The sequence below is a fragment of the Ranitomeya imitator genome, chromosome 4 (assembly GCF_032444005.1).
Source record: "Ranitomeya imitator isolate aRanImi1 chromosome 4, aRanImi1.pri, whole genome shotgun sequence".
NCBI lineage: Eukaryota > Metazoa > Chordata > Amphibia > Anura > Dendrobatidae > Ranitomeya > Ranitomeya imitator.
In genome coordinates, this window is record NC_091285.1 from 230,182,988 (window position 1) to 230,210,524 (window position 27,537).

General features: G+C 42.2%; 1 protein-coding gene across 2 annotated transcripts in view; it reads right to left on the bottom strand.

Annotated features, from left to right (window-relative positions):
* The window catches only part of TMTC2 (transmembrane O-mannosyltransferase targeting cadherins 2), a 459,093-nt gene that overhangs the window by 24,186 nt on the left and 407,370 nt on the right, over nucleotides 1-27,537 (bottom strand). The window contains exon 11 of one of the 2 annotated variants that reach the window (XM_069764402.1): nucleotides 20,725-20,788. The exons of the other annotated variant lie outside the window; for it this stretch is intronic. Within the exon in view, the coding sequence (XP_069620503.1) occupies nucleotides 20,725-20,788 (64 nt within the window). The remainder of the gene's footprint in view (nucleotides 1-20,724; nucleotides 20,789-27,537) is intronic. 2 annotated transcript variants of the gene reach the window in all.

A 27,537-nucleotide genomic window follows, 5' to 3' on the forward strand; every position in this document is an offset into this window, starting at 1 on the left:
CAGATCACCAAACAAATTTAAATATTAGACAAAGATAACACAAGTAAACACAAAATGCAGTTTTTAAATGAAGGTCTTTATTAAGGGAAAAAGAAATCCAAACCTACAGGGATCTGTGTGAAAAAATGATTGCCCCCTCCATTTAAACCATAAATTAACTGTAGTTGATCACATCTTTGGGAAGCAGAGTTCAACTTCCATAGCCACACACACAGACCTGATTACTGCCACACCTGTTCTCAATCAAGAAATCACTAAATAGGACCTGCGTGACAAAGTGAAGACAACCAAAAGATCCTCAAAAAATAGACATCCAAAGAAATTGTGTAACAAATAAGAAATAAAGTAATTGACATTATCAGTGTAGAAAAGGTTATAAAGCCATTTCTAAAAATTCGGCACTCCAGCGAACCACAAATGGCGAAAACATGGAACAGTGGCGATCTGGCGATCCTTCCCAGGAGTGGCCAGCCAACCAAGCATACCCCAAGATCGCAGTGATGACACATCCAAGAGGTCACAAAAGACCCCACAACAACATACAAAGAACTGCAGACCTCACTTGCCTCAGCTAAAGAAAGACTGCGCCAAAAATAGCCTGCATGGCAGAGTTCCAAGACAAAAACCACCACTGAGCAACAAGAACATAAAGGCTCGTCTCAGTTTTGCCAGAAAACATCTTCATGATCCCAAAGACTTTTGGGAGAATACTCTGTGGACAGACAAAACGTGAACTTTTTGGAAGATGTATGTCCCATTACATCTGGCATATAGGTAACACAGCATTTCAGAAAATGAAAATCATACCAACAGTAAAACATGGTGGTGGTAGTGTGATGACCTGGGGCTGTTTTGCTGCTTCAGAACCTGGAAGACTAGCTGTGGTAAATGGAACCATGAACTCTGCTGTTTATAGAAAAAATTCTGAAGGAGAATGTCTGGCCATCTGTTTGGGACTTCAAGCTGAAACGCACTTGGGTTATTCAGCAGGACAATGATCAAAAACACCAGAGCAAGGCCAACTCTGAATGACTTGAGAAAAACAAAATTAAGACTTTGGAGTGGCCTAGTTAAAGTCTTAACCTTAATCCGATCGAGATGCTGTGGCATGACCTTAAAAAGGTGGTTCATGCTCGAAAACCCTCTAATGTGGGTGAATGACAACAATTATGCTAAGATGAGTGGGCCAAAATTCCTCCAGAGAGTTGTAAAATACTCATTGTCAGTTATCGCCAATGCTTGATTGCAGTTGTTGCTGCTAAGGGTTGCCCAACCAGTCATAGGTTTAGGGGGCAATCACTTTTTCACGCAGGGCACTTTAGGTTTGGATTTCTTTTTCAATTAATAATAGACCTTCAATTAAAAACTGCATTTTGTGTTTACTTGTTATCTTTGTCTAATATTTAAATTTGTTTGGTGATCTGAAACATTTAAGTGAGACAAACATGCAATAAAAAGGTTCTTTTAGTGTGTGACAGCAGCCAAACATAAAAAAGTTATAAATATGGTATCTCTGTAATTGTACCAACCTGAAGAATAAAGCAGTCTAATAACTTACACCACATGAGGAATGGCGTAAAAAATAAATCAAACTAATTCTTGACTTGATGATTTGTTGCTTCTGCCTATCAGAGATAACAGTAAGGCTCGACTCACATCCATCCTGTGCTCTACGATAAGCGCCAACACCAGGGTTTCCATGTAAATATCTGAAATACATGATTCAGATGGAACCCAGGCACAAGACTGCCTATAATGAGGCATATGGGAACACTGTGAACGCCGTCACACCTGTGATTCAGTGGAGTCCATCTTTTTAGGCCACCACAGATTAGTGCATTCTGAAAAGAAGTAGAATACTGAGCAGAGGCCAGATGGAGTCAAGAGTAACTGTTGTGAATTCTGTTGTCGAACTCCCTCCTGTGGTCGTGAATGGTACTTCGGCGAGTTCTGTCTATGGGCTCCCTCTGGTGGCTATGAGTGAAGCTGCTGCTTCTGAGGTTCCTTACACAGGTGACGTGGGTTATCCTTTGGTTGGCTTCTCTATTTAACTCCACTCAGATCGTTACTCCATGCCAGCTGTCAATGTTTTAGCATTGGTTCAGTTCGCTCCTGGATCTGCCTGGTGACCTGTCTTCTCCTGCAGAAGCTAAGTTCCTTTTTGTTATTTTTGCTCATTGTTTCTTGGTCCAGCTGGTTATCCTGATTTTGTCTTGCTAGCTGGAAGCTCTGGGATGCAGAGTGGCACCCCCCGCACCGTGAGTGGGTGCGGAGGACCCTTTTGCACACTCTGCGTGCTCTTTTGTAGGTTTTTGTGCTGACCGCAAAGATTCCTTTCCTATCCTCTGTCTATTTAGTAAGTCTGGCCTCCCTTTGCTGAAACCTATTTCATTTCTGCGTTTGTGACTTTCATCTTTACTCACAGTCATTATATGTGGGGGGCTGCCTATTCCTTTGGGGAATTTCTCTGAGGCAAGTTAGGCTTTATTTTCTTCTCTAGGGCTAGCTAGCTCTGAGGCTGTGACGAGGCGCCTAGGGAGCGTCAGGAGCGCTCCACGGCTATTTTTAGTGTGTGCGATAGGATTAGGGCTTGCGGTCAGCAGAGCTCCCACATCCCAGAGCTCGTCCTGTATGAGTTTAACTATCAGGTCGGGTGCTCCTAACCACCAGGTCATAACAGTACAGCTGGCCAAAAGTATTAATGCATCTCAATAGAGGGATAAGAGGACTTCTGAGACCATTTTTTTTTCTTTGCACTGTGTTTTGTCTTTCTTTTCCCCTAGACCTTTGGGTGGTTCAGGACACAGGTGTAGAGATGGACATACAGGGTCTATCCTCTTGTGTGGATCATCTTACTGCAAGGGTACAAAACATTCAAGATTTTGTGGTTCAGAATCCTATGTTAGAGCCTAGAATTCCTATTCCTGATTTATTTTCTGGGGATAGATCTAGATTCTTGAATTTCAAAAATAATTGTAAACTGTTTCTAGCTTTGAAACCCCGCTCCTCTGGTGACCCCGTTCAACAAGTAAAAATCATAATTTCTTTGTTGCGTGGTGACCCTCAAGACTGGGCATTTTCCCTTGCGCCAGGAGATCCTGCATTGCGAGATGTAGATGCGTTTTTTCTGGCGCTTGGATTGCTTTATGATGAACCAAATTCAGTGGATCAGGCAGATAAAATCTTGCTGGCTTTGTGTCAGGGTCAGGATGAAGCGGAGATGTACCGTCAGAAGTTTAGAAAGTGGTCTGTGCTTACTCAGTGGAATGAATGTACCCTGGCGGTAATTTTCAGAAAGGGTCTTTCTGAAGCCCTTAAAGGGAACCTGTCACCTGAATTTGGCGGGACTGGTTTTGGGTCATATGGGCGGAGTTTTTGGGTGTTTGATTCACCCTTTCCTTACCCGCTGGCTGCATGCTGGCTGCAATATTGGATTGAAGTTCATTCTCTGTCCTCCATAGTACACGCCTGCACAAGGCAAGATTGCTTTGCGCAGGCGTGTACTATGGAGGACAGAGAATGAACTTCAATCCAATATTGCAGCCAGCATGCAGCCAGCGGGTAAGGAAAGGGTGAATCAAACACCCGAAAACTCCGCCCATATGACCCAAAACCAGTCCCGCCAAATTCAGGTGACAGAGTCCCTTTAAGGATGTCATGGTGGGATTTCCAATGCCTGCTGGTCTGAATGAGTATATGTCCTTGGCCATTCAGATTGATCGGCGCATGCGTGAGCGCAAAGCTGTGCACCATCTGGCGGTATTCTCTGAGCATAGGCCTGAGCCTATGCAATGTGATAGGACTTTGACTAGAGCTGAACGGCAAGAACACAGACGTCGGAATGGGCTGTGTTTTTACTGTGGTGAATCCACTCATGCTATCTCCGATTGTCCTAAGCGCACTAAGCGGTTCGCTAGGTCTGCCACCATTGGTATGGTACAGTCTAAATTTCTTTTGTCCGTTACTCTGATTTGCTCTCTGTCGTCCTATTCTGTAATGGCATTTGTGGATTCAGGCGCTGCCCTGAATTTGATGGACTTGGAGTTTGCCAGGCGCTGTGGTTTTTTCTTGGAGCCCTTGCAGTATCCTATTCCATTGAGAGGAATTGATGCTACGCCTATGGCCAAGAATAAGCCTCAGTACTGGACTCAATTGACCATGTGCATGGCTCCTGCACATCAGGAGGATATTCGCTTTTTGGTGTTGCATAATCTGCATGATGTGGTCGTTTTGGGTTTGCCATGGCTACAGGTCCATAATCCAGTGTTGGATTAGAAATCTATGTCTGTGTCCAGCTGGGGTTGTCAGGGGGTACATGGTGATGTTCCATTGCTGTCAATTTCGCCTTCCACTCCTTCTGAAGTCCCTGAGTTTTTATCAAATTACCGGGATGTATTTGAAGAGCCCAAATCTGGTGCCCTACCTCCACATAATGATTGCGACTGTGCTATTAATTTGATTCCTGGTAGTAAGTTTCCTAAGGGCCGTCTGTTTAATTTATCTGTGCCAGAGCACGCCGCTATGCGGAGTTATATAAAGGAATCCTTGGAGAAGGGTCATATTCGTCAGTCGTCATCACCGTTGGGAGCAGGGTTCTTTTTTGTGGCCAAGAAGGATGGTTCTTTGAGACCTTGTATTGATTACCGCCTTCTTAATAAGATCACAGTCAAATTTCAGTATCCTTTGCCGCTGCTTTCTGATTTATTTGCTCGGATTAAGGGGGCTTGTTGGTTCACCAAGATAGATCTTCGAGGGGCGTATAATCTTGTGCGAATTAAACAGGGTGATGAATGGAAAACTGCATTTAATACGCCCGAGGGCCATTTTGAGTACCTGGTTATGCCATTCGGGCTTTCTAATGCTCCATCTGTGTTTCAGTCCTTTATGCATGACATCTTCCGAGAGTACCTGGATAGATTTATGATTGTATATTTGGATGACATTTTGGTCTTTTCGGATGATTGGGAGTCTCATGTGAAGCAGGTCAGAATGGTGTTCCAGGTCCTTCGTGCAAATTCCTTGTTTGTGAAGGGGTCAAAGTGTCTCTTTGGAGTTCAGAAGGTTTCATTTTTGGGTTTCATTTTTTCCCCTTCTACTATCGAGATGGACCCTGTTAAAGTTCAGGCCATTTACGATTGGACTCAGCCGACATCTGTGAAAAGCTTGCAGAAGTTCCTGGGCTTTGCTAATTTTTATCGTCGCTTCATCGCTAACTTTTCCAGTATTGCTAAACCGTTGACTGATTTGACCAAGAAAGGTGCTGATGTGGTCAATTGGTCCTCTGCGGCTGTAGCGGCTTTTCAGGAGTTGAAGCGTCGTTTTGCTTCTGCCCCCGTGTTGTGCCAGCCAGATGTTTCGCTCCCTTTTCAGGTGGAGGTTGATGCTTCAGAAATTGGAGCAGGGGCTGTTTTGTCGCAAAGAAGTTCTGATGGCTCGGTGATGAAACCCTGTGCCTTCTTTTCTAGAAAATTCTCGCCTGCTGAGCGCAATTATGATGTGGGCAATCGGGAGTTGTTAGCCATGAAGTGGGCATTCGAGGAGTGGCGACATTGGCTTGAAGGAGCTAAACATCGCGTGGTGGTCTTGACGGATCACAAGAATTTGACTTATCTCGAGACTGCCAAACGGTTGAATCCTAGACAGGCTCGATGGTCGCTCTTTTTCTCCCGTTTTGATTTTGTGGTTTCATACCTTCCGGGATCTAAGAATGTGAAGGCTGATGCCCTGTCAAGGAGTTTTGTGCCTGACTCTCCGGGTGTTCCGGAGCCGGCGGGTATTCTTAAAGAAGGGGTAATTTTGTCTGCCATTTCCCCTGATTTGCGGCGTGTGCTGCAAAAGTTTCAGGCTGATAGACCTGACCGTTGTCCTACGGAGAAACTGTTTGTCCCTGATAGATGGACTGGTAGAGTTATCTCGGAGATTCATTGTTCAGTATTGGCTGGTCATCCTGGAATCTTTGGTACCAGAGATTTGGTGGCTAGATCTTTTTGGTGGCCTTCTTTGTCACGGGATGTGCGTTCTTTTGTGCAGTCCTGTGGGATTTGTGCTCAGGCTAAGCCCTGCTGTTCTCGTGCCAGTGGGTTGCTTTTGCCCTTGCCGATTCCGAAGAGGCCCTGGACGCATATTTCCATGGATTTTATTTCTGATCTCCCTGTTTCTCAAAAGATGTCGGTCATTTGGGTGGTTTGTGATCGCTTCTCTAAGATGGTCCATTTGGTACCCTTATCTAAACTGCCTTCCTCCTCTGATTTGGTGCCATTGTTTTTCCAGCATGTGGTTCGTTTGCATGGCATTCCGGAGAACATCGTCTCGGACAGAGGTTCCCAGTTTGTTTCGAGGTTTTGGCGGTCCTTTTGCGCTAAGATGGGCATTGATTTGTCTTTTTCTTCGGCTTTCCATCCTCAGACTAATGGCCAAACCGAACAAACTAATCAGACTTTGGAGACATATCTGAGATGCTTTGTTTCTGCTGATCAGGATGATTGGGTGTCCGTCTTGCCTTTGGCTGAGTTCATCCTTAATAATCGGGCCAGCTCGGCTACTTTAGCTTCTCCTTTTTTCTGCAATTCTGGTTTCCATCCTCGTTTCTCTTCAGGGCAGGTTGAGCCTTCGGACTGTCCTGGTGTGGATGCGGTGGTGGACAGGTTGCAGCAGATTTGGACTCATGTGGTGGACAATTTGACATTGTCTCAGGAGAAGGCTCAACGTTTCGCTAACCGCCGGCGTTGTGTTGGTCCCCGACTTCGTGTTGGGGATTTGGTTTGGTTGTCATCTCGTCACGTTCCTATGAAGGTTTCCTGTCCTAAGTTTAAGCCTCGTTTCATTGGACCATATAAGATTTCTGAGGTTCTTAATCCTGTGTCATTTCGTTTGGACCTTCCAGCTTCTTTTGCCATCCATAATGTGTTCCATAGGTCGTTGTTGCGGAGATACGTGGCGCCTATGGTTCCCTCCATTGATCCTCCTGCCCCAGTGTTGGTCGAGGGGGAGTTGGAGTATGTGGTGGAGAAGATTTTGGATTCTCGTGTTTCGAGACGGAAACTCCAGTACCTGGTCAAGTGGAAGGGTTATGGTCAAGAAGATAATTCCTGGGTTTTTGCCTCTGATGTTCATGCTGCCGATCTTGTTCGTGCCTTTCATTTGGCTCATCCTGATCGGCCTGGGGGCTCTGGTGAGGGTTCGGTGACCCCTCCTCAAGGGGGGGTACTGTTGTGAATTCTGTTGTTGAACTCCCTCCTGTGGTCGTGAATGGTACTTCGGTGAGTTCTGTCAATGGGCTCCCTCTAGTGGCTATGAGTGAAGCTGCTGCTTCTGAGGTTCCTTACACAGGTGACGTGGGTTATCCTTTGGTTGGCTTCTCTATTTAACTCCACTCAGATCGTTACTCCATGCCAGCTGTCAATGTTTTAGCATTGGTTCAGTTCGCTCCTGGATCTGCCTGGTGACCTGTCTTCTCCTGCAGAAGCTAAGTTCCTTTTTGTTATTTTTGCTCATTGTTTCTTGGTCCAGCTGGTTATCCTGATTTTGTCTTGCTAGCTGGAAGCTCTGGGATTCAGAGTGGCACCCCCCGCACCGTGAGTGGGTGCGGAGGACCCTTTTGCACACTCTGCGTGCTCTTTTGTAGGTTTTTGTGCTGACCGCAAAGATTCCTTTCCTATCCTCTGTCTATTTAGTAAGTCTGGCCTCCCTTTGCTGAAACCTATTTCATTTCTGCGTTTGTGACTTTCATCTTTACTCACATTCATTTCATGTGGGGGGCTGCCTATTCCTTTGGGGAACTTCTCTGAGGCAAGTTAGGCTTTATTTTCTTCTCTAGGGCGAGCTAGCTCTGAGGCTGTGACGAGGCGCCTAGGGAGCGTCAGGAGCGCTCCACGGCTATTTTTAGTGTGTGCGATAGGATTAGGGCTTGCGGTCAGCAGAGCTCCCACATCCCAGAGCTCGTCCTGTATGAGTTTAACTATCAGGTGGGGTGCTCCTAACCACCAGGTCATAACAAGTAACTCTGCAGCCTTATTATAGTGAGTGGCTCCCTTGGGGGGTTTAATCTGAATTACGTCACATGGAAATTTACATGAAAACCCTGATATAAGTGCTCAAAGTAGAGTGGTAAATTTGATCCCAAACATTATGTAAAATGTTCCAAATAAAAACGCCAACTCAATCCACAAAAACTCCCCATTCAGTTCTGTCATCTGTTAATGAAAATATAGGGGGCTTCCACTTTACTAGTAGTACAATAGCTCTGGAAAAGTGCTATGGCTCCTTGCCCCCAAAACAAATTCAGAAAATTCTGTGATCTCAAATCCAAATGCCCCCTCCATTCTGAGCCCCAGTGTGTCAACCATGGCACTTCCTCCCTTCTGAGCTTCTCACTGTGCCTCAAAATAAGGTTTCGACCACATATTGTGGATCGGTGTACTCAGGAGAAATTGCTATCCTAATATCCTTGTGAAAATGAAAAAATTTGGGACTAAACATTTTTGAGGGAAAAATATATTTTCTTTTCATTTTCACATAACGTTGTAAAATTCTGTGAATTACCAGTGGGTTCAAGGTGCTCACCATATATCTAGATAAATTTATTCAAGGGCCTAGTTTCCTAGGGGTCAATTGTGTGGGATTTCCACTGTTTAGGCGCATTAGGGGATCTTCAAACACGACCATTCCATTAAAATCTGCTTTCTAAAACGCCTTCCTTTCTTTCCGAGCCCTGCTGTTCACCCAAACAGTTGTTTTACCCAACATATGAGGTATCTGCGTACTCAGGAGAAATCGCTCGACAAATTTTGAGGTCAATTTTCTATTGATACCCTTGTGAAAATGCAAAAGTTTGAGAACATTTTTGTGGGAAAAATGTGATTTTTTATGGTCATGGCTCTACGTTATTAACGTCTGTGAAGTACCTGGGGGTTCAAGGTGCTCACCACACATCTAGATAAGATCCGCGAGGGGCCTAATTTCCAAATGTGGCAATTTGTGGAGGGTTTACACTCTTTAGGCACATCAGGCACTCTCCAAACACAACATGGTGTGCGCTAATGACCAACCTCTATACCTATTGGCTCATGGGGATGATGATAGCATACTTAGTAACCAGCCGAAATGGCGACAAATTAATCCCTAGGTTGTTGTCACAAAACCCATCAAATATGGTCAAAAATCAGCAATATAATAATGAAAGCGTCTGGAGCCCCAGGGGCCCAAAAGGTTGAATTACCCAGGTGCCGCATACACGGGACACAGTCCCCAGGTCGAGAGGTGGAATGGACAAGGCCAATGCAGCCCCACGCGTATTGCCCTCACTGAAGCCCTATCACCATACCACAAAGTATGCTATCATCAGCCCCATGAGCCAATAGGTATAGAGGTTGGTTTTCAGGTATTATACATTATATACAGATGTGTTAATATATATAATATTGGATATGGACAAAGTTTTTTGTGCGGTTTTTATATGTGTTTTAAATTGTGTGGTGTGCTAATAAAAACCCGTGTTTTCATATATTGTCTATTGAAATATATATATGTGGTGTGCATTATTGGAGTGTTGCTGTTTTCGTGTTTGACATGTAGTATTTACCACCTCTTTGCACCCCGTATTTTATGTTAGATCTATACTATGGTAGTGTGCCTGGTTCTGTTATTTATATGATTCGGTGTGCGCTAATGATTCCAGTAAATATTGCATTCAAAAGTCAAAGGGCGCTCCTTCCCTTCCGAGCCCTGCTATGCATCCAAACAGTAATTCCACCCCAATATAGGGTACGCTGTACTCTGGAGAAATTGTACAACAAATGTATTGTGCAATATCTCCTGTTACTATTGTGAAAATTCAATATTTGGGGCTAAAAGAATATTTTTTTGTGGGGAAAATTTGTGGCTCTAAGCTATAAACTTTTGTGAAGTATCAGGGGGTTCAAGGTGCTCACCACATATCTAGATAAGTTCCTTGAGGGGTCTAGTTTCTAAAATGGGTTCATTTGTGGAGGCTTTCCACTGTTTAGGAACATCAGGGCATTTCCAAACGCGACATGTTATCCGCTAAGGATTCTAGCAAATTTTACATTTAAAAAGTCAAACGGTGCTACTTCCCTTCAGGACCCTGCCATGCACCCAAATAGTGTCCCCCGCCCACATATGGGTTATCTGCGGATTCAGAAGAATTTACACAACAAATTTTGTGGTCCGTTTTCTCCTGCTACCTTAGTAAAAATAAAAAAGAAATTGGGTCTAAAGTGAAAAGTTAAGTGTTAATTTTTCCTTCCACATTGCTTCAGTTCCCGTGCAGCTCCCAAGGGGTTAATAAAACTCATTGAATGTGGTTTTGAGTATCTTGAGGGGTGTAGTTTTTAGAATGGTGTCACTTTTAGGTATTTTCTGCCATATAGACCCCTCAAAGACACAAAATGTCATGGAGTCCCTAAAAAATTGGTTTTGCAAATTTTGATGGAAACATGAGAAATCGCTGGTCAACTTTTAACCCTTCTAACTTCCTAACAAAAAAAAATTCTGTTTAAAAAAATTGTGCTGATGTAAAGTAGACATGTGGGGAAATGTTATTTATTAACTATTTTGTGTGACATAACTCTCTGAAATGGGGGAAAAAAATTCAAAGTTTGAAAATTGCAAAATTGTTAACATTTTTGACAAATCTCCAATTTTTTCACAAACGCATGAAGTACAATATGTCATGAAAAAACAATCCCAGAATCAGTGGAATCCTTTGAAGCATTCCAGAGTTATGACCACATAAAGTGACACTCGTAGATTTGTAAAATTTGGCATGGTCATGAAGGTGAAAACAAGTTTCGGCGTGAAGGGGTTAACATATAAATAAATGTGCCTTTAATAAAATTGAATTTCATTATGCTTTGGGTTTTTATCCTGCTGCAGAATAAATCTGAAGCCAGTCAGACTCCTCCCTGATAGTATTACATGATGGATAAGCATCTGCCCGAATGTTGCATTGAAGACACCATTAATCCTGACCAAATTCCGTCAGCATTTGGAGAAATGCAGCACTAAATTTGCAAGGATTGTCCACTATTCTTCACTGTTGCCTGCAGACACTCATTATCGTACTGCTCTCCAGCCCTTTGGTGAAAAAACTGTATTCTATTACTACCAGATATTTAAAACTTTTGACTAATCAGTCCAAACACTTTGTCATTTTTCTACACCCCATTTCCTGTTTTTATGCACAGCTGAATCTCTTGGTCTTTTAGTCGCAATTCTTTCATGAAGACCAGTTCTTTTCAGACTTTTCTGTGCAGTAGATGTGTGTACAGCTGAGTCCAACCTGTTTCTGCCAGTTCTGAGGTCAGGGTGCTGCTGGACAACTTCAGAGTTCGAAGAGAGAAGTAAGCAACCTCATGAGGTACCTTTCAGTTACTGCACTAAATTTCCTTGGTCAACCACTGCGTCTACGGTCTTCAATGTTGCTCATTTCTTGGTGCTATTTCAAAAGCATGTTTAGGAGAGACCTTACTGATACAGTATAACTAGCTTGTGTCTTTTTGCTGTGCTGATTTTTACTATGGTTTATGACCTGACATGAAACAAATGGTCCTCCACAACCTCACATTTGTAGCAGAATTGGCTGCTCCTCAACAGGTTTTAGAGGGAATCAGTTGGTAAGATTATCCTTCCCAAGCTGATTATATTGGCATGCAGGTTATAAAAACTTGAATAAAATGATACCTTGATTTTTCCAATCCAATGTCTTATTCTAAGATATTCCACTTTTCTTTTCTTAATATGTAAATTAGTTATTAAAATATATGGGCCAGACACACATCTCCGTCAGAATCTGTTTCCAGAGCGTCTCGTTATCACCTTATTGGTATAATTGGTTTCTCATAGACTTGACTATAATATTCTACCTCAAATAAGTAATGCTGTGTTGAAGGCAAAGGGAGGTCGCACCAAATATTAATGTGATTTAGATTTCTCTTTTGTTCATTCACTTTGCATTTTGTTAATTGATAAAAATGAACTTTACAACACTTCATTACATTACATTAAAACAAGAAAAATGTTAACCAAAAAAAACAAAGAATATTCACACACAAATGTGCAAAATTCCTATGTATAGCGAAAACTTTTTGTAATGCTATTTTCAGCCTCACTTATGGAAGGTATATGCCACATAATCTTCTGATTCTTTCCAGATAGAGGTTGTTTGGGAGGATTTGACACTGTGCAGTTGTATTCGTAAAAGAGGTTGTCCAGTTGTGATAAAAACTGCTAGGGCCACAACAAGAAAAGTCTGGCATGTATCTCCAGCTGAGAATGTGTTTTATTTTAAATAATTTAGTATTTAAGGCCCAGTGGTATAATTTTTTTTACAGGATGCACCATTTCATGAAGCAAAAAAACTGCAAAATTTAAGGCTGACAGTCAGAACTGGGAATAAATTGACCTCCATCAAGTTAACGCAGGTCTATGGGTCGCTGCTGGAGGAGGCAAGAGTGAAGTCCACCGCATAGTAAACCATGTAAGTGTGGGGGGCTGTGGGCTTTCACAAAATGTCAGCAGAGCCCCCAGCACCACCAAACACCTGCAGCGGCGTACATCCGAACACCCTTTCATCCCAGCCTGCGGCAGCGCTCCACTTTTGCCTCCTCCAGCAGCGACTCTGGGACCCTGCTTTACCGCAGCCACCACCCCTGGTAAGCAATAAGACGCATGGATTATGAGAAGCATCACCATTTTTTTTTTTAAAATATATTTTTTTCCTATTTTGCTCCACAAAATTTGAGGTGCGTCTTATAATCTGGTGCGTCTTTTAATCCGCAAAATACGTTACATAAAAAAAATGTGCAGTGTGTTGTTTGGTATTTCTAAATGTACAATCTAAAATTTAGTAGATCAGACAATTCTAGGAAAGGTTTCCATGGGGATTATAGAAAGATTTTAAGTAATATGGAAAAAAAAAGCTACATTTTATTCTAATAGAATGTGACATTTTATTCAATTACACACATAAGCAATAAACCCTTGAAACCAGGGGCAGACATACCGCCGGTTCAACAGGTGCAACTGCACCGGGGCCAATTTCCTATGTTCCTCTGAGACGGACCAGCTCCCTGCAACTGCACTCACTGTAGGTACACATTCCATGTGATGTATGTTTATCTGTCTAGTGTGTGTGCTTATACTGCTGTGTATATAGGGCTAGTGTGTGGATACTGCTGTGTATATAGGGCTAATGTGTGTGCATTTTCTGCTGTGTATAAACATATGTTATCATAGGTATTTTATACACAGTGTACATTCATGAGGGGGTCCCTGACGTATTTCCTGAACAGGGGCCCATTGCTGCTTGTGTCCACCCCAGCTTTGAATACTAGTGGAATGTGTCAATAATACAAATCTAGCCAAATTTTAACCCCTTCATGACCCAGCTTATTTTGACCTTAAAGACCTTGCCGTTTTTTGCAATTCTGACCAGTGTCCCTTTATGAGGTAATAACTCAGGAACGCTTCAACGGATCCTAGCGGTTCTGAGATTGTTTTTTCGTGACATATTGGGCTTCATGTTAGTGGTAAATTTAGGTCAATAAATTCTGCGTTTATTTGTGATAAAAACGGAAATTTGGCGAAAATTTTGAAAATTTTGCAATTTTCACATTTTGAATTTTTATTCTGTTAAACCAGAGAGTTATGTGACACAAAATAGTTAATAAATAACATTTCCCACATGTTTACTTTACATCAGCACAATTTTGGAAAGAACATTTTTTTTTGCTAGGAAGTTATAAGGGTTAAAATTTGACCAGCGATTTCTCATTTTTACAACGAAATTTACAAAACCATTTTTTTTAGGGACCACCTCACATTTGAATTCAGTTTGAGGGGTCTATATGGCTGAAAATACCCAAAAGTGACACCATTCTAAAAAATGCACCCCTCAAGGTAATCAAAACCACATTCAAGAAGTTTATTAACCCTTCAGGTGCTTCACAGCAGCAGAAGCAACATGGAAGGAAAAAATGAACATTTAACTTTTTAGTCACAAAAATTATCTTTTAGCAACAATTTTTTTATTTTCCCAATGGTAAAAGGAGAAACTGAACCACGAAAGTTGTTGTCCAATTTGTCCTGAGTACGCTGATACCTCATATGTGGGAGTAAACCACTGTTTGGGCGCACGGCAGGGCTTGGAAGGGAAGGAGCGCCACTTGACTTTTTGAATCAAAAATTGGTTCCACTCTTTAGCGGACACCATGTCACGTTTGGAGAGCCCCCGTGTGCCTAAAAATTGGAGCTCCCCCACAAGTGACCCCATTTTGGAAACTAGACGCCCCAAGGAACTTATCTAGATGCATAGTGAGCACTTTGAACCCCCAGGTGCTTCACAAATTGATCCGTAAAAATGAAAAAGTACTTTTTTTTCACAAAAAAATTCATTTAGCCTCAATTTTTCATTTTCACATGGGCAACAGGATAAAATGGATCCTAAAATTTGTTGGGCAATTTCTCCTGAGTACAATGATACCTCATATGTGGGGGTAAACCACTGTTTGGGCACATGGTAAGGCTCGGAAGGGAAGGAGCGCCATTTGACTTTTTGAATGAAAAATTAGCTCCATCGTTAGCGGACACCATGTCGCGTTTGGAGAGCTCCTGTGTGCCTAAACATTGGCGCTCCCCCACAAGTGACCCCATTTTGGAAACTAGACCCCCCAAGGAACTTTTTTAGATGCCTAGTGAGCACTTTAAACCCTCAGGTGCTTCACAAATTGATCTGTAAAAATGAAAAAGTACTTTTTTTTCACAAAAAAATTCTTTTCGCCTCAATTTTTTCACTTTCACATGGGCAATAGGATAAAATGGATCATAAAATTTGTTGGGCAATTTCTCCCGAGTACGCCGATACCTCATATGTGGGGGTAAACCACTGTTTGGGCACTCGGTAGGGCTCGGAAGGGAAGGCGCGCCATTTGACTTTTTGAATGGAAAATTAGCTCCAATTGTTAGCGGACACCATGTTGCGTTTGGAGAGCCCCTGTGTGCCTAAACATTGGAGCTCCCCCACAAGTGACCCCATTTTGGAAACTAGACCCCCCAAGGAACTTATCTAGATGCATATTGAGCACTTTAAACCCCCAGGTGCTTCACAGAAGTTTATAACGCAGAGCCATGAAAATAAAAAATAATTTTTCTTTCCTCAAAAATGATTTTTTAGCCTGGAATTTCCTATTTTGCCAAGGGTAATAGGAGAAATTGGACCATAAATGTTGTTGTCCAGTTTGTCCTGAGTACGCTGAAACCCCATATGTGGGGGTAAACCACTGTTTGGGCGCACGGCAGGGCTCGGAAGGGAAGGCACGCCATTTGGCTTTTTAAATGGAAAATTAGCTCCAATCATTAGCGGACACCATGTCACGTTTGGAGAGCCCCTGTGTGCCTAAGCATTGGAGATCCCCCAGAAATGACCCCATTTTGGAAACTAGTCCACCAAAAGAACTAATCTAGATGTGTGGTGAGGACTTTGAACCCCCAAGTGCTTCACAGAAGTTTATAACGCAGAGCCATGAAAAAAAAAAAAAAAAATCCCCCACAAGTGACCCCATATTGGAAACTAGACCCCCCCACAAACTTATCTAGATGTGTTGTGAGAACTTTGAACCCCCAAGTGTTTCACTACAGTTTATAACGCAGAGCCGTGAAAATAAAAAATCTTTTTGTTTTCCCACAAAAATTATTTTTTAGCTCCCAGTTTTGTATTTTCCCAAGGGTAACAGGAGAAATTGGACCCCAAAAGTTGTTGTCCTATTTGTCCTGAGTACGCTGATACCCCATATGTTGGGGTAAACCCCTGTTTGAGCACACGGGAGAGCTTGGAAGGGAAGGAGCACTGTTTTACTTTTTCAACGCAGAATTGGCTGGAATTGAGATCGGACGCCATGTCGTGTTTGGAGAGCCCCTGATGTGCCTAAACAGTGGAAACCCCCCAATTATAACTGAAACCCTAATCCAAACACACCCCTAACCCTAATTCCAACGGTAACCCTAACCACACCTCTAACCCTGACACACCCCTAACCCTAATCCCAACCCTATTCCCAACTGTAAATGTAATCTAAACCCTAACCCTAACTGTAGCCCCAACCCTAACTGTAGCCCCAACCCTAGCACTAACCCTAACCCTAGCCCTAACCCTAGCCCTAACCCTAGCCCTAATGGGAAAATGGAAATAAATACATTTTTTTTATTTTTCCCTAACTAAAGGGGTGATGAAGGGGGGTTTGATATATTTTTATAGCGAGTTTTTTAGCGGATTTTTATGATTGGCAGCCGTCACACACTGAAAGACGCTTTTTATTGCAAAAAATATTTTTTGCATTACCACATTTTGAGAGCTATAATTTTTCCATATTTTGGTCCACAGAGTCATGTGAGGTCTTGTTTTTTGCGGGACGAGTTGACGTTTTTATTGGTAACATTTTCGGGCACGTGACATTTTTTGATCGCTTTTTATTCCGATTTTTGTGAGGAAGAATGACCAAAAACCAGCTATTCATGAATTTCTTTTGGGGGAGGCGTTTATACCGTTCCGCGTTTGGTAAAATTGATAAAGCAGTTTTATTCTTTGGGTCAGTACGATTACATTGACACCTCATTTATATCATTTTTTTATGTTTTGGCGCTTTTATACGATAAAAACTATTTTACAGAAAAAATAATTATTTTTGCATCGAATTATTCTCAGGACTATAACTTTTTTATTTTTTTGCTGATGATGCTGTATGGCGGTTCATTTTTTGCGGGACAAGATGACGTTTTCAGCGGTACCATGGTTATTTATATCTGTCTTTTTGATCGCGTGTTATTCCACTTTTTGTTCGGCGGTATAATAAACCACTGTTTGGGCACATGTCGGGGCTCGGAAGTGAAGTAGTGACGTTTTGAAATGCAGACTTTGATGGAATGCTCTGTGGGCGTCACGTTGCGTTTGCAGAGCCCCTGATGTGGCTTAACAGTAGAAACCCCCACAAGTGACCCCATTTTGGAAACTAGACCCCGAAAGGAACTTATCTAGATGTGTGGTGAGCACTTTGAACCCCCAAGTGCTTCACAGAAGTTTATAATGCAGAGCCGTGAAAATAATAAATACGTTTTCTTTCCTCAAAAATAATTATTTAGCCCAGAATTTTTTAATTTTACCAAGGGTAACAGGAGAAATTTGACCCCAATATTTGTTGTCCAGTTTCTCCTGAGTACGGTGATACCCCATATGTGGGGGTAAACTACTGTTTGGGCACATGCCGGGGCTCGGAATTGAAGTAGTGACGTTTTGAAATGCAGACTTTGATGGAATGCTCTGCGGGCGTCACGTTGCGTTTGCAGAGCCCCTGATGTGGCTAAACAGTAGAAACCCCCCACAAGTGACCCCATTTTGGAAACTAGACCCCGAAAGGAACTTATCTAGATGTGTGGTGAGCACTTTGAACCCCCAAGTGCTTCATAGAAGTTTATAATGCAGAGCCGTGAAAATAATAAATACGTTTTCTTTCCTCAAAAATAATTATTTAGCCCAGAATTTTTTATTTTCCCAAGGGTTACAGGAGAAATTGGACCCCAAGAGTTGTTGATCAGTTTCTCCTGAGTACGCTGATACCCCATGTGTGGAGGTAAACCACTGTTTGGGCACACGTCGGGGCTCAGAAGGGAAGTAGTGACTTTTGAAATGCAGACTTTGATGGAATGGTCTGCGGGCGTCAAGTTGCGTTTGCAGAGCCCCTGGTGTGCCTAAACAGTAGAAACCCCCCACAAGTGACCCCATTTTAGAAACTAGACCCCCCAAGGAACTTATCTAGATATGTGGTGAGCACTTTGAACCCCCAAGTGCTTCACAGACGTTTACAACGCAGAGCTGTTAAAATAAATAATCATTTTTCTTTCCTCCAAAAAGATGTTTTAGCAAGCATTTTTTTATTTTCACAAGGGTAACAGGAGAAATTGGACCCCTGTATTTGTTGCGCAGTTTATCCTGAGTATGCTGGTACCCCATATGTGGGGGTAAACCACTGTTTGGGCACACGTCGGGGCTCGGACGTGAGGGAGCACCATTTGACTTTTTGAATACGAGATTGGCTGGAATCAATGGTGGCGCCATGTTGCGTTTGGAGACCCCTGATGTGCCTAAACAGTGGTAACCCCTCAATTCTACCTCCAACACTAACCCCAACACACCCCTAACTCTAATCCCAACTGTAGCCATAACCCTAATCACAACCCTAACCACAACCCTAATTCCAACCCAACCCTAACCCTAAGGCTATGTGCCCACGTTGCGGATTCGTGTGAGATTTTTCAGCATCATTTTTGAAAAATCCGCGGGTAAAAGTCACTGCGTTTTACCTGCGGATTTTCCGCGGATTTCCAGTATTTTTTGTGCGGATTTCACCTGCGGATTCCTATTGAGGAACAGGTGTAAAACGCTGCGGAATTCGCACAAAGAATTGACATGCTGCGGAAAATACAATGCAGCGTTTCCGCGTGGTATTTTCCGCACCATGGGCACAGCGGATTTGGTTTTCCATATGTTTACATGGTACTGTAAACCTGATGGAACACTGCTGAGGATCCGCAGCCAAATCCGCACCGTGTGCACATAGCCTAATTCTAAAGGTATGTGCACACGCTGCGGAAAACGCTGCGGATCCGCAGCAGTTTCCCATGAGTTTACAGTTCAAAGTAAACCTATGGGAAACAAAAATCGCTGTACACATGCTGCGGAAAAACTGCACGGAAACGCAGCGGTTTACATTTCGCAGCATGTCACTTCTGTCTGCGGATTCTGCAGCGGTTTTACAACTGCTCAAATAGAAAATCGCAATTGTAAAACCGCAGTGAAATGCGCAGAAAAAACGCGGTAAATCCGCCATAAATACGCAGCGGCTTAGCACTGCGGATTTATCAAATCCGCAGCGGAAAAATCTGCAGAGGACCAGAATACGTGTGCACATACCGAAACCCTAACCCTAGCCCTAACCCTACCCCTAACCCTACCCCTAACCCTATTCTAACATTAGTGGAAAAAAAAAATCTTTATTTTTTATTGTCCCTACCTATGGGGGTGACAAAGGGGGGGGGGGGTCATTTATTATTTTTTTTATTTTGATCACTGAGATATAATCTATCTCAGTGATCAAAATGCACTTTGGAACAAATCTGCCGGCCGGCAGATTCGGCGGGCGCACTGCGCATGCGCCCGCCATTTTGGAAGATGGCGGCGCCCGGGGAGAAGACGGACGGACCCCGGCAGGATCGGTAAGTATGATGGGGTGGGGGGGAGCACGGGGGGGGGGGGGGATCGGAGCATGGGGGGGTGGAACGGAGCACGGGGGAGGTGGAACGGTGCACGGGGGGGTGGAACGGAGAACGGGGGGGTGGAACAGAGCACGGGGGGTGGATCGGAGTGCAGGGGGGGTGATTGGAGCACGGGGAGGGTGATTGGAGCACGGGGGGAGCGGACAAAAGCACGGGGGGAGCCGGAGCACAGGACGGAGGGGAGCCGGAGCAGTGTACCGGCCAGATCGGAATGCTGGGGGGGGGGCGATCGGTGGGGTGGGGTGGGGGCACATTATTGTTTCCAGCCATGGCCGATGATATTGCAGCATCGGCCATGGCTGGATTGTAATATTTCACCAGTTATAATAGGTGAAATATTACAAATCGCTCTGATTGGCAGTTTCACTTTCAACAGCCAATCAGAGCGATCGTAGCCACGGGGGGGGGGGGGGGGGGTGAAGCCACCCCCCCTGGGCTAAACTACCACTCCCCCTGTCCCTGCAGATCGGGTGAAATGGGAGTTAACCCTTTCACCCGATCTGCAGGGACGCGATCTTTCCATGACGCATATGCTGCGTCATGGGTCGGAATGGCACCGACTTTCATGACGCAGCGTATGCGTCAAAGGTCAGGAAGGGGTTAATGTCAGTATTCGGACCGGTATGCCCAAACTGACTGTGCACCTCCTGACCCTAAGTTCTGGCAAAAATTAAGAGACCACTGCAAAATGTTCAGTTTGTCTGATTTTTCTCTTTTTAGGTATATTTTTGAGTAAAATGTAAATTGTTCTATTATTCTATAAACTTCTGACAACATGTCTCTTTCAAAGCAATAAATTCAGTATTTTTTTTCTGACAAAGAAACATGGTCAAAATAAAAAAAACAGAACTTTCAGACCTCAAATAATGCAAAGAAAACAAGTTCATAATCATTTAGAAACAACAATACTAATCTTTTAACTCAGGAAGTGTAAAGAAATCAATATTTTGTGGAATAACCATGATTTTTGATCACAGCTTTCATGTGTCTTGGCATGCTTTCCACCAGTCTTTCACACTGCTTCTGGCGCAAACAATTAAGAAGTTCTTCTTTGTTTGATGGCTTGTGACTATCCATCATCCTCTTGATTACATTCCAGAGGACTTCAATGGGGTTCAGGTCTGGAGATTGGGCTGCCCATGGCAGGGTTTTGATGTTGTGGTCTCTTAGTTTTTGCCAGAGCTGTATATGGATGTGGGGCTGTAATTTTGGGTCAGGAGACCCACAGTCAGTCCGAGCATTACGGTCCATAAACGGATCTTGAAAAATAGTTGTCCAAACGTTGGCATAACCCAATCCATACTCTTAAAATAATTACATTTATGATATGGTGTAGGAAAATAGACAGTATCCAGAAAGTTAAAAAAAAACAAATTCACTTACATTAGGCCGCAGTGCAGCTGCCATTTTGTAGTATGTTTCTGCTGCTTCATTTAAACTGGCTTGCCTGAAAAGGAAAGAGCTAAGCAATTATATTTATCAATCATTTAATAGATGAGTATCTGATTGTTTCAGAACATACGCTGACAATGTAGTTTACATGTTAATGATAAATTACATATAAATGAAATATATGAAAGTACTCCATATGTTTCACAGACCGTGACATAAATTACTCTACTATTATTCTACCAGTCCAGATTCAGTTAATAATTCACAGTAATCAGTTTAGTCTTTTTTCTTCCTTTTTTATCATTATTTACAAAAACGAATAATTTAACTACAGGAACTACTCACTAATCAGCTCATTAATAGTCATAGTCCAGAACATTAAGAAGATCTCTACCAATCAATCTTTCTTTAGCAGAATTATAAATTCAAGGTCATATTTAACACAAAAAGGCACACTTATTGCAAGCACCAGAATGAAAAACCACATTCACAATTTAAAAGCTCATTTATTTTGACACTATTGTTAAGCAATATATTGGGAAAATGACACTGGTGCTGAAACTATGTTATTACTGAAACACAATAACGTTTTTACAAAGTTGCTTTCCTAGTTTTTTGTTTATTTTTTATACTAGCACTAAAGCATATCTTACTGCAATCCTTAAAGGATTTGGAAAAATTATAGCGCTTGTTACACTTAAATGCACATAGTCTGGGCTAAAAATATTAATTGGACTTTATTAAAAATTTAGCATTTCTTGTTTTTTTTCTTGTTCATTCCAGAATAAATTAATGGAAAATCCATAAGAGAGCTTGTTCTGATTGAGTTTGCTACTTTCTTGGGTATGTTTTCTACAGATAACTGCTTCAAGGGAACCTGACGTTGATACATGCTGCCCGATCCATGGGCAGCAAGTAACACACACTGGCTGTATGATGTCAGCCACATATGGCTGACATCAAGCAGGCAGTGTCTAATGCATGCTGCCTATGGTTTGGGGAGCATATGTCAACTGTCAGTTCCCTTTCAAGAAAATCTCATTCTTTGTGAAGTTTTTTATTTCCTGAAGCAGTTTTTCAAGTGATTTCAAAGTTGTTTTTTTCCTGATACAGTCTTTGCAGCCATTTCATTGCAGTTTGTAGCATTTTCCATCAAAGTAGCGACACACACTTTCTTTTCTCCAAGCATGAAGCACTCAAAAGTCTAAACATATGAACCACAAGTCATTTTTCCATAGAAATTAACAGGAACATTCTTTGGAGTATTTTGAGAGTGCTTTTCTGGTGTTTTTAGGATATGAGGGACACACAAACCACAATATAAAAATATTGTGAATATACCATTATCTATCTTATTCTGAGCTCCTTTAAGTTTGTTTAAAATTACAATAAAGTTCATATCAAGTTTGATGTATTCTCTGGTCATAAATCACCAGGGCCTGGTTACTAAAAACAATATGAGGCAACAAGAGGCAGAAAGGCCTTTGGGTCCTGTCAAACACCAGAGCCTGGTTGCTAAAGACAATAGGAGGCAGAAAGGCCTTTGGGTCCTGTCAAACACCAGGGCCTGGTTGCTAAAGACAATAGGAGGCAGAAAGGCCTTTGGGTCCTGTGAAACACCAGGGCCTGGTTGCTAAAGACAATATGAGGCAGAAAGGCCTTTGGGTCCTGTCAAACACCAGGGCCTGGTTGCTAAAGACAATATGAGGCAGAAAGGCTTTTGGGTCCTGTCAAACACCATGGCCTGGTTGCTAAAGACAATATGAGGCAGAAAGGCCTTTGGGTCCTGTCAGACACCAGAGTCAGGTTGGTAAAAACAATATGAGGCAGAAAGGCCTTTGGGTCCTGTCAAACACCAGGGCCTGGTTGCTAAAGACAATATGAGGCAGAAATGCTTTTGGGTCCTGTCAAACACCAGGGCCTGGTTGCTAAAGACAATATGAGGCAGAAAGGCCTTTGGGTCCTGTCAGACACCAGGGTCAGGTTGGTAAAAACAATATGAGGCAGAAAGGCCTTTGGGTCCTGTCAAACACCAGGGCCTGGTTGCTAAAGACAATATGAGGCAGAAAGGCTTTTGGGTCCTGTCAAACACCAGGGCCTGGTTGCTAAAGACAATATGAGGCAGAAAGGCCTTTGGGTCCTGTCAAACACCAGGGCCTGGTTGCTAAAGACAATATGAGGCAGAAAGGCTTTTGGGTCCTGTCAAACACCAGGGCCTGGTTGCTAAAGACAATATGAGGCAGAAAGGCCTTTGGGTCCTGTCAGACACCAGGGTCAGGTTGGTAAAAACAATATGAGGCAGAAAGGCCTTTGGGTCCTGTCAAACACCAGGGCCTGGTTGCTAAAGACAATATGAGGCAGAAAGGCTTTTGGGTCCTGTCAAACACCAGGGCCTGGTTGCTAAAGACAATATGAGGCAGAAAGGCCTTTGGGTCCTGTCAGACACCAGGGTCAGGTTGGTAAAAACAATATGAGGCAGAAAGGCCTTTGGGTCCTGTCAAACACCAGGGCCTGGTTGCTAAAGACAATATGAGGCAGAAAGGCTTTTGGGTCCTGTCAAACACCAGGGCCTGGTTGCTAAAGACAATATGAGGCAGAAAGGCCTTTGGGTCCTGTCAGACACCAGGGTCAGGTTGGTAAAAACAATATGAGGCAGAAAGGCCTTTGGGTCCTGTCAAACACCAGGGCCTGGTTGCTAAAGACAATATGAGGCAGAAAGCCTTTGGGTCCTGTCAAACACCAGGGCCTGGTTGCTAAAGACAATATGAGGCAGAAAGCCTTTGGGTCCTGTCAAACACCAGGGCCTGGTTGCTAAAGACAATATGAGGCAGAAAGCCTTTGGGTCCTGTCAAACACCAGGGCCTGGTTGCTAAAAACAATATGAGGCAGAAAGGCCTTTGGGTCCTATCGGGCACCAGGGCCTAGTTGCAAAAAAAAAATCAGAAAGGATTTTGGGTCCTATCAGACACCAGGGTCTGGTTGCTTAAGAACAATGAGGCAGAAAGGCCTTTACGTCCTGTCAGATAACAGGGCCTGGTTGCTAAAAACTATACGAGGCAGAAAGACCTTTGGGTCCTGTCGGGCACCAGGGCCTGACTGTGACAATTGCTTTTGCCCTCACTATCACTATCTATGTCTCTGTCAGAAAGTTAATTGACATCCGGTACTGTGAATTGTTTCTGAGCTTTTACCATCATCATTTCTTTTGTTCTCAGCCTAGAAACAAGCACAGTACCTCAGCTCAATTTACTTTTCTTATAAATAAAAGAAAAAAAAATGAAATATACCTGCCGTGTCAATGCCTTAACATATTTAAGTTTGGGCCCTTCATTGGTTTTCGATTTAAAAGACTGATTAGTTTGCAAGCTGCTCTGTAGCATATTTCTATTTACTGCTAGCATTAAATAATTCTCCTGCTCTGCCACAGAATATAAAATATTACAGCCGAGGAAATCATTATTCACCCAGAGATGGTTAATGGATTAATTTTACATTGCCCAGATAACAAAACAGCAGGATGAAATATGAAGTCCACTTTTCTATTTGTTTTTTTTTATATTTATTTTATTTTCTGTGCAACTGTTACATTAGTTTCTGCCTGCAAGAGAAAACTACTACGGAATTCATGTCAGTGTAAAAAAATGCTAATATTATTTCCACAGCTACAAGCGTTATGCGAGTCTCGTTTGTAGTCTGCTTACAGAAATATGATCCTCCATGCAATGCACAAAATGGATGATGGTTATTACATTCTCTACTACTCAAGTGGAAATGAAGAATTAAAACACTGCAGAAATATTTCTCCACAATCACATGCTCAGAGAGTGTATTTAGCCATTGCTTCATAAAAAGTAAAATCACTAAAACATACATGAAGTATAGTCCTCCAGGGAGTCTCACCAGTTTAAAGTGAATAACTGATAAGGGATATTCCTTCCACATGAATAATGGTTTATCTATTTCACAAACATATTTAAGGCTCCTAAAGTGATGCATTGCTACAATCTACAGTTCTGCGTTTGTCATTTATAAAGGATATTGTTCTTCTGCATGGATTCTTCTTGAAGAAAAATGTTAAAACTCTACTGAAATGCATATTTTGCTTTTCTGAACTGTTCATAGTTCAGGAAGATAAATTGGAATGTCACAGACAATAATTAGAAGATAAAAAATTAAAACCTCACTATTGTTGCTAATGAAACAAGTAAGAATTTCAAATTATCATTCTGGCAAAAGATTTTGCACACTTTTAAATTTGCTTAAGCAGTAATAAAAAGCGTTAAAGAAAAATTGGAAAAAAAAGTACTGTACAGAAAACAAAAATCCTTAACTTTAAACTCCTCAAAATGTAAAAGCATTGCTTTCCTAGATGAACTGAAAGGTTTCTGGCATTAAAAGTTTTCTGGGTCTGTTTTTAATTCATAGCCTATCTTGAGGATAAGTCATCAACATTGGTCCGGGGCAAAGACTGGTAAGGCAAAGTTATTCTATCACATAATCCAATTAAATGCACTTTTATGCATCTATGGTTTTTTAAACAGGTTTGCTTCCCCCAGGAAAAAGCAGTCAGGCGAAACCTAGGGTCAGGCGATAGTTGCGGTGTAGTGTGGCTGTTTGTGATTTTATGTTCTTTAACAAGATAGGAATAGTTCAGTTGTTGTTTTTAAAAGTTACTGACATTGAAGAAATTGCTGGAGTGACAAACGCAGGAAAACTGCATCGGTATCGATAAACATCTATAGATAGACCTGGGATGGGTAATCTTTTTTCTGCCAAGGGACATTTGGATGTTTACACGATCCTTCAGTGGCCGTACAAATTGCAGGCCGACTCCGACCACAAAGACGTCCTGACGCTAGCACTGGTGGCAAGTTGCAATCTTTCATCGCACAAGCCTCAGTGTTCAGTAGAGAAAACAGTATGAGCGTGCTCACACAGGAAGAAGAAATTAATAGGTGGGCGGCCGTCAAAATACTGCTGCTGGCCCAAGCACTGTAAGCCCCGGGAATGTGCCTGGAGCCGGATAAAAGGTCATCAAGGGCTGTAAATGGACCACGGGTCTGAGGTTTCCCACCCCTGAGAATGTGGCAGAGAAGGAGGACTTTCTAACCTTCTCGAAAGAACGTGGATGCAGTAACGTGCATTTAATTGCACTCCTCTGCCAACCAATAAATAGGTAAGGGTGCCATGATTAGGACTCACTGTTTCGAACAATATAAAAGAATTAAAAACATCATTAACGTAGAGTCTTGATTCTTGAATGATTTTTAAGCCAGAAGAAAATTGCTAATAAATTTATGCTATTTAAAGATGGGTTAGCCAACTCAACTAAGATAAATAATTATAAAAGTACCGCTGGCTGTAACTAAACTAGCGAACATAAAGTTTCTAGTATTTCAACATTCATGTCTACAAAATAAAGAATACAGATTGACATTTTAAACAAGAATCGTCACATAGCTTAGAATCTATTGTCATTTTGAGTAGAACTTAACTGTAATTATAGAACCAATTAAAAAAAACAAAAAAAAAAAACAAAGAGGGCTTGTGGCTAGTCACCTTGAAACTCATTTACTTCTTTGACTACAGGGCAGTTTTATGTAAATCTATTTAATTAGAAAATGTAGACACTGACTGGAAAAACAAAGTTTAAAACATTTGGATAATCTGGAGTGTATAAATATATTACGTTGAACCTCTTACTCTACCTAAATAAAATGCAAAATGAACAACAATTAATCTTTTAACCCTTTATGACATCCGCAGCATATATACGGTGCTGCTGGAGCTGGGTTTCTGCAAACTGCAGTACATATATGTCATGATGATTGCACGGGCTCATGCTGCGCACTGCCACGATCAAATGCGGGTTTCAACTCTACATGTGAGATAACACCCTGCAGCAACGCCCATGATCGTGCTAGCACCGATCAAGGGCGTTTAACCTCTCTGATGCAGCGGTCTATAGTAAAAGCGACATTGATGGGCATCGCACACAGAGGGAGCTCCCTCTCTGCTGTCATGCACTGTTCTAATGTCCTGCAATGCAAAAATTGCAGAGTATTAGATCAGCGAACAGGGCAGGAAAGTTTATGTCCATAGTGGGACAGAATAAAAAAATGTAAAAAAAGTCACTCAAAATTATATATAAATATATATATATATATATATATATATATATATATATGTGTATACACACACACATATATATATATATATATATATATATATATATATATATATATATATATATGTGTATACACACACACACACACACACACAACAGACCAAAAGTTTGGACACACCTTCTCATTTAAAGATTTTTCTGTATGTTCATGACTCTGAAAATTGTACATTCACACTGAAGGCATCAAAACTATGAATTAACACATGTGGAATTATATACTTAAAAAAGTGTGAAACAACTGAAAATATGTCTTATATTCTAGGTTCTTCAAAGTAGCCACCTTTTTGCTTTGATGACTGCTTTGCATTCTCTTGATGAGCTTAAAGAGGTAGTCACCGGGAATGGTCTTCCAACAATCTTGAAGGAGTTCCCAGAGATGCTTAGCACTTGTTGGCCCTTTTGCCTTCACTCTGCGGTCCAGCTCACCCCAAACCATCTTGATTGGGTCCAGGTCTGGTGACTGTAGGTCAGGTCATTTGGCGTAGCACCCCATCATTCTCCTTCTTGGTCAAATAGCCCTTACACAGCCTGGAGGTGTGCTTGGGGTCATTGTCCTGTTGAAAAATAAATGATGGTCCAACTAAACGCAAACCGGATGGAATAGCATGCCGCTGCAA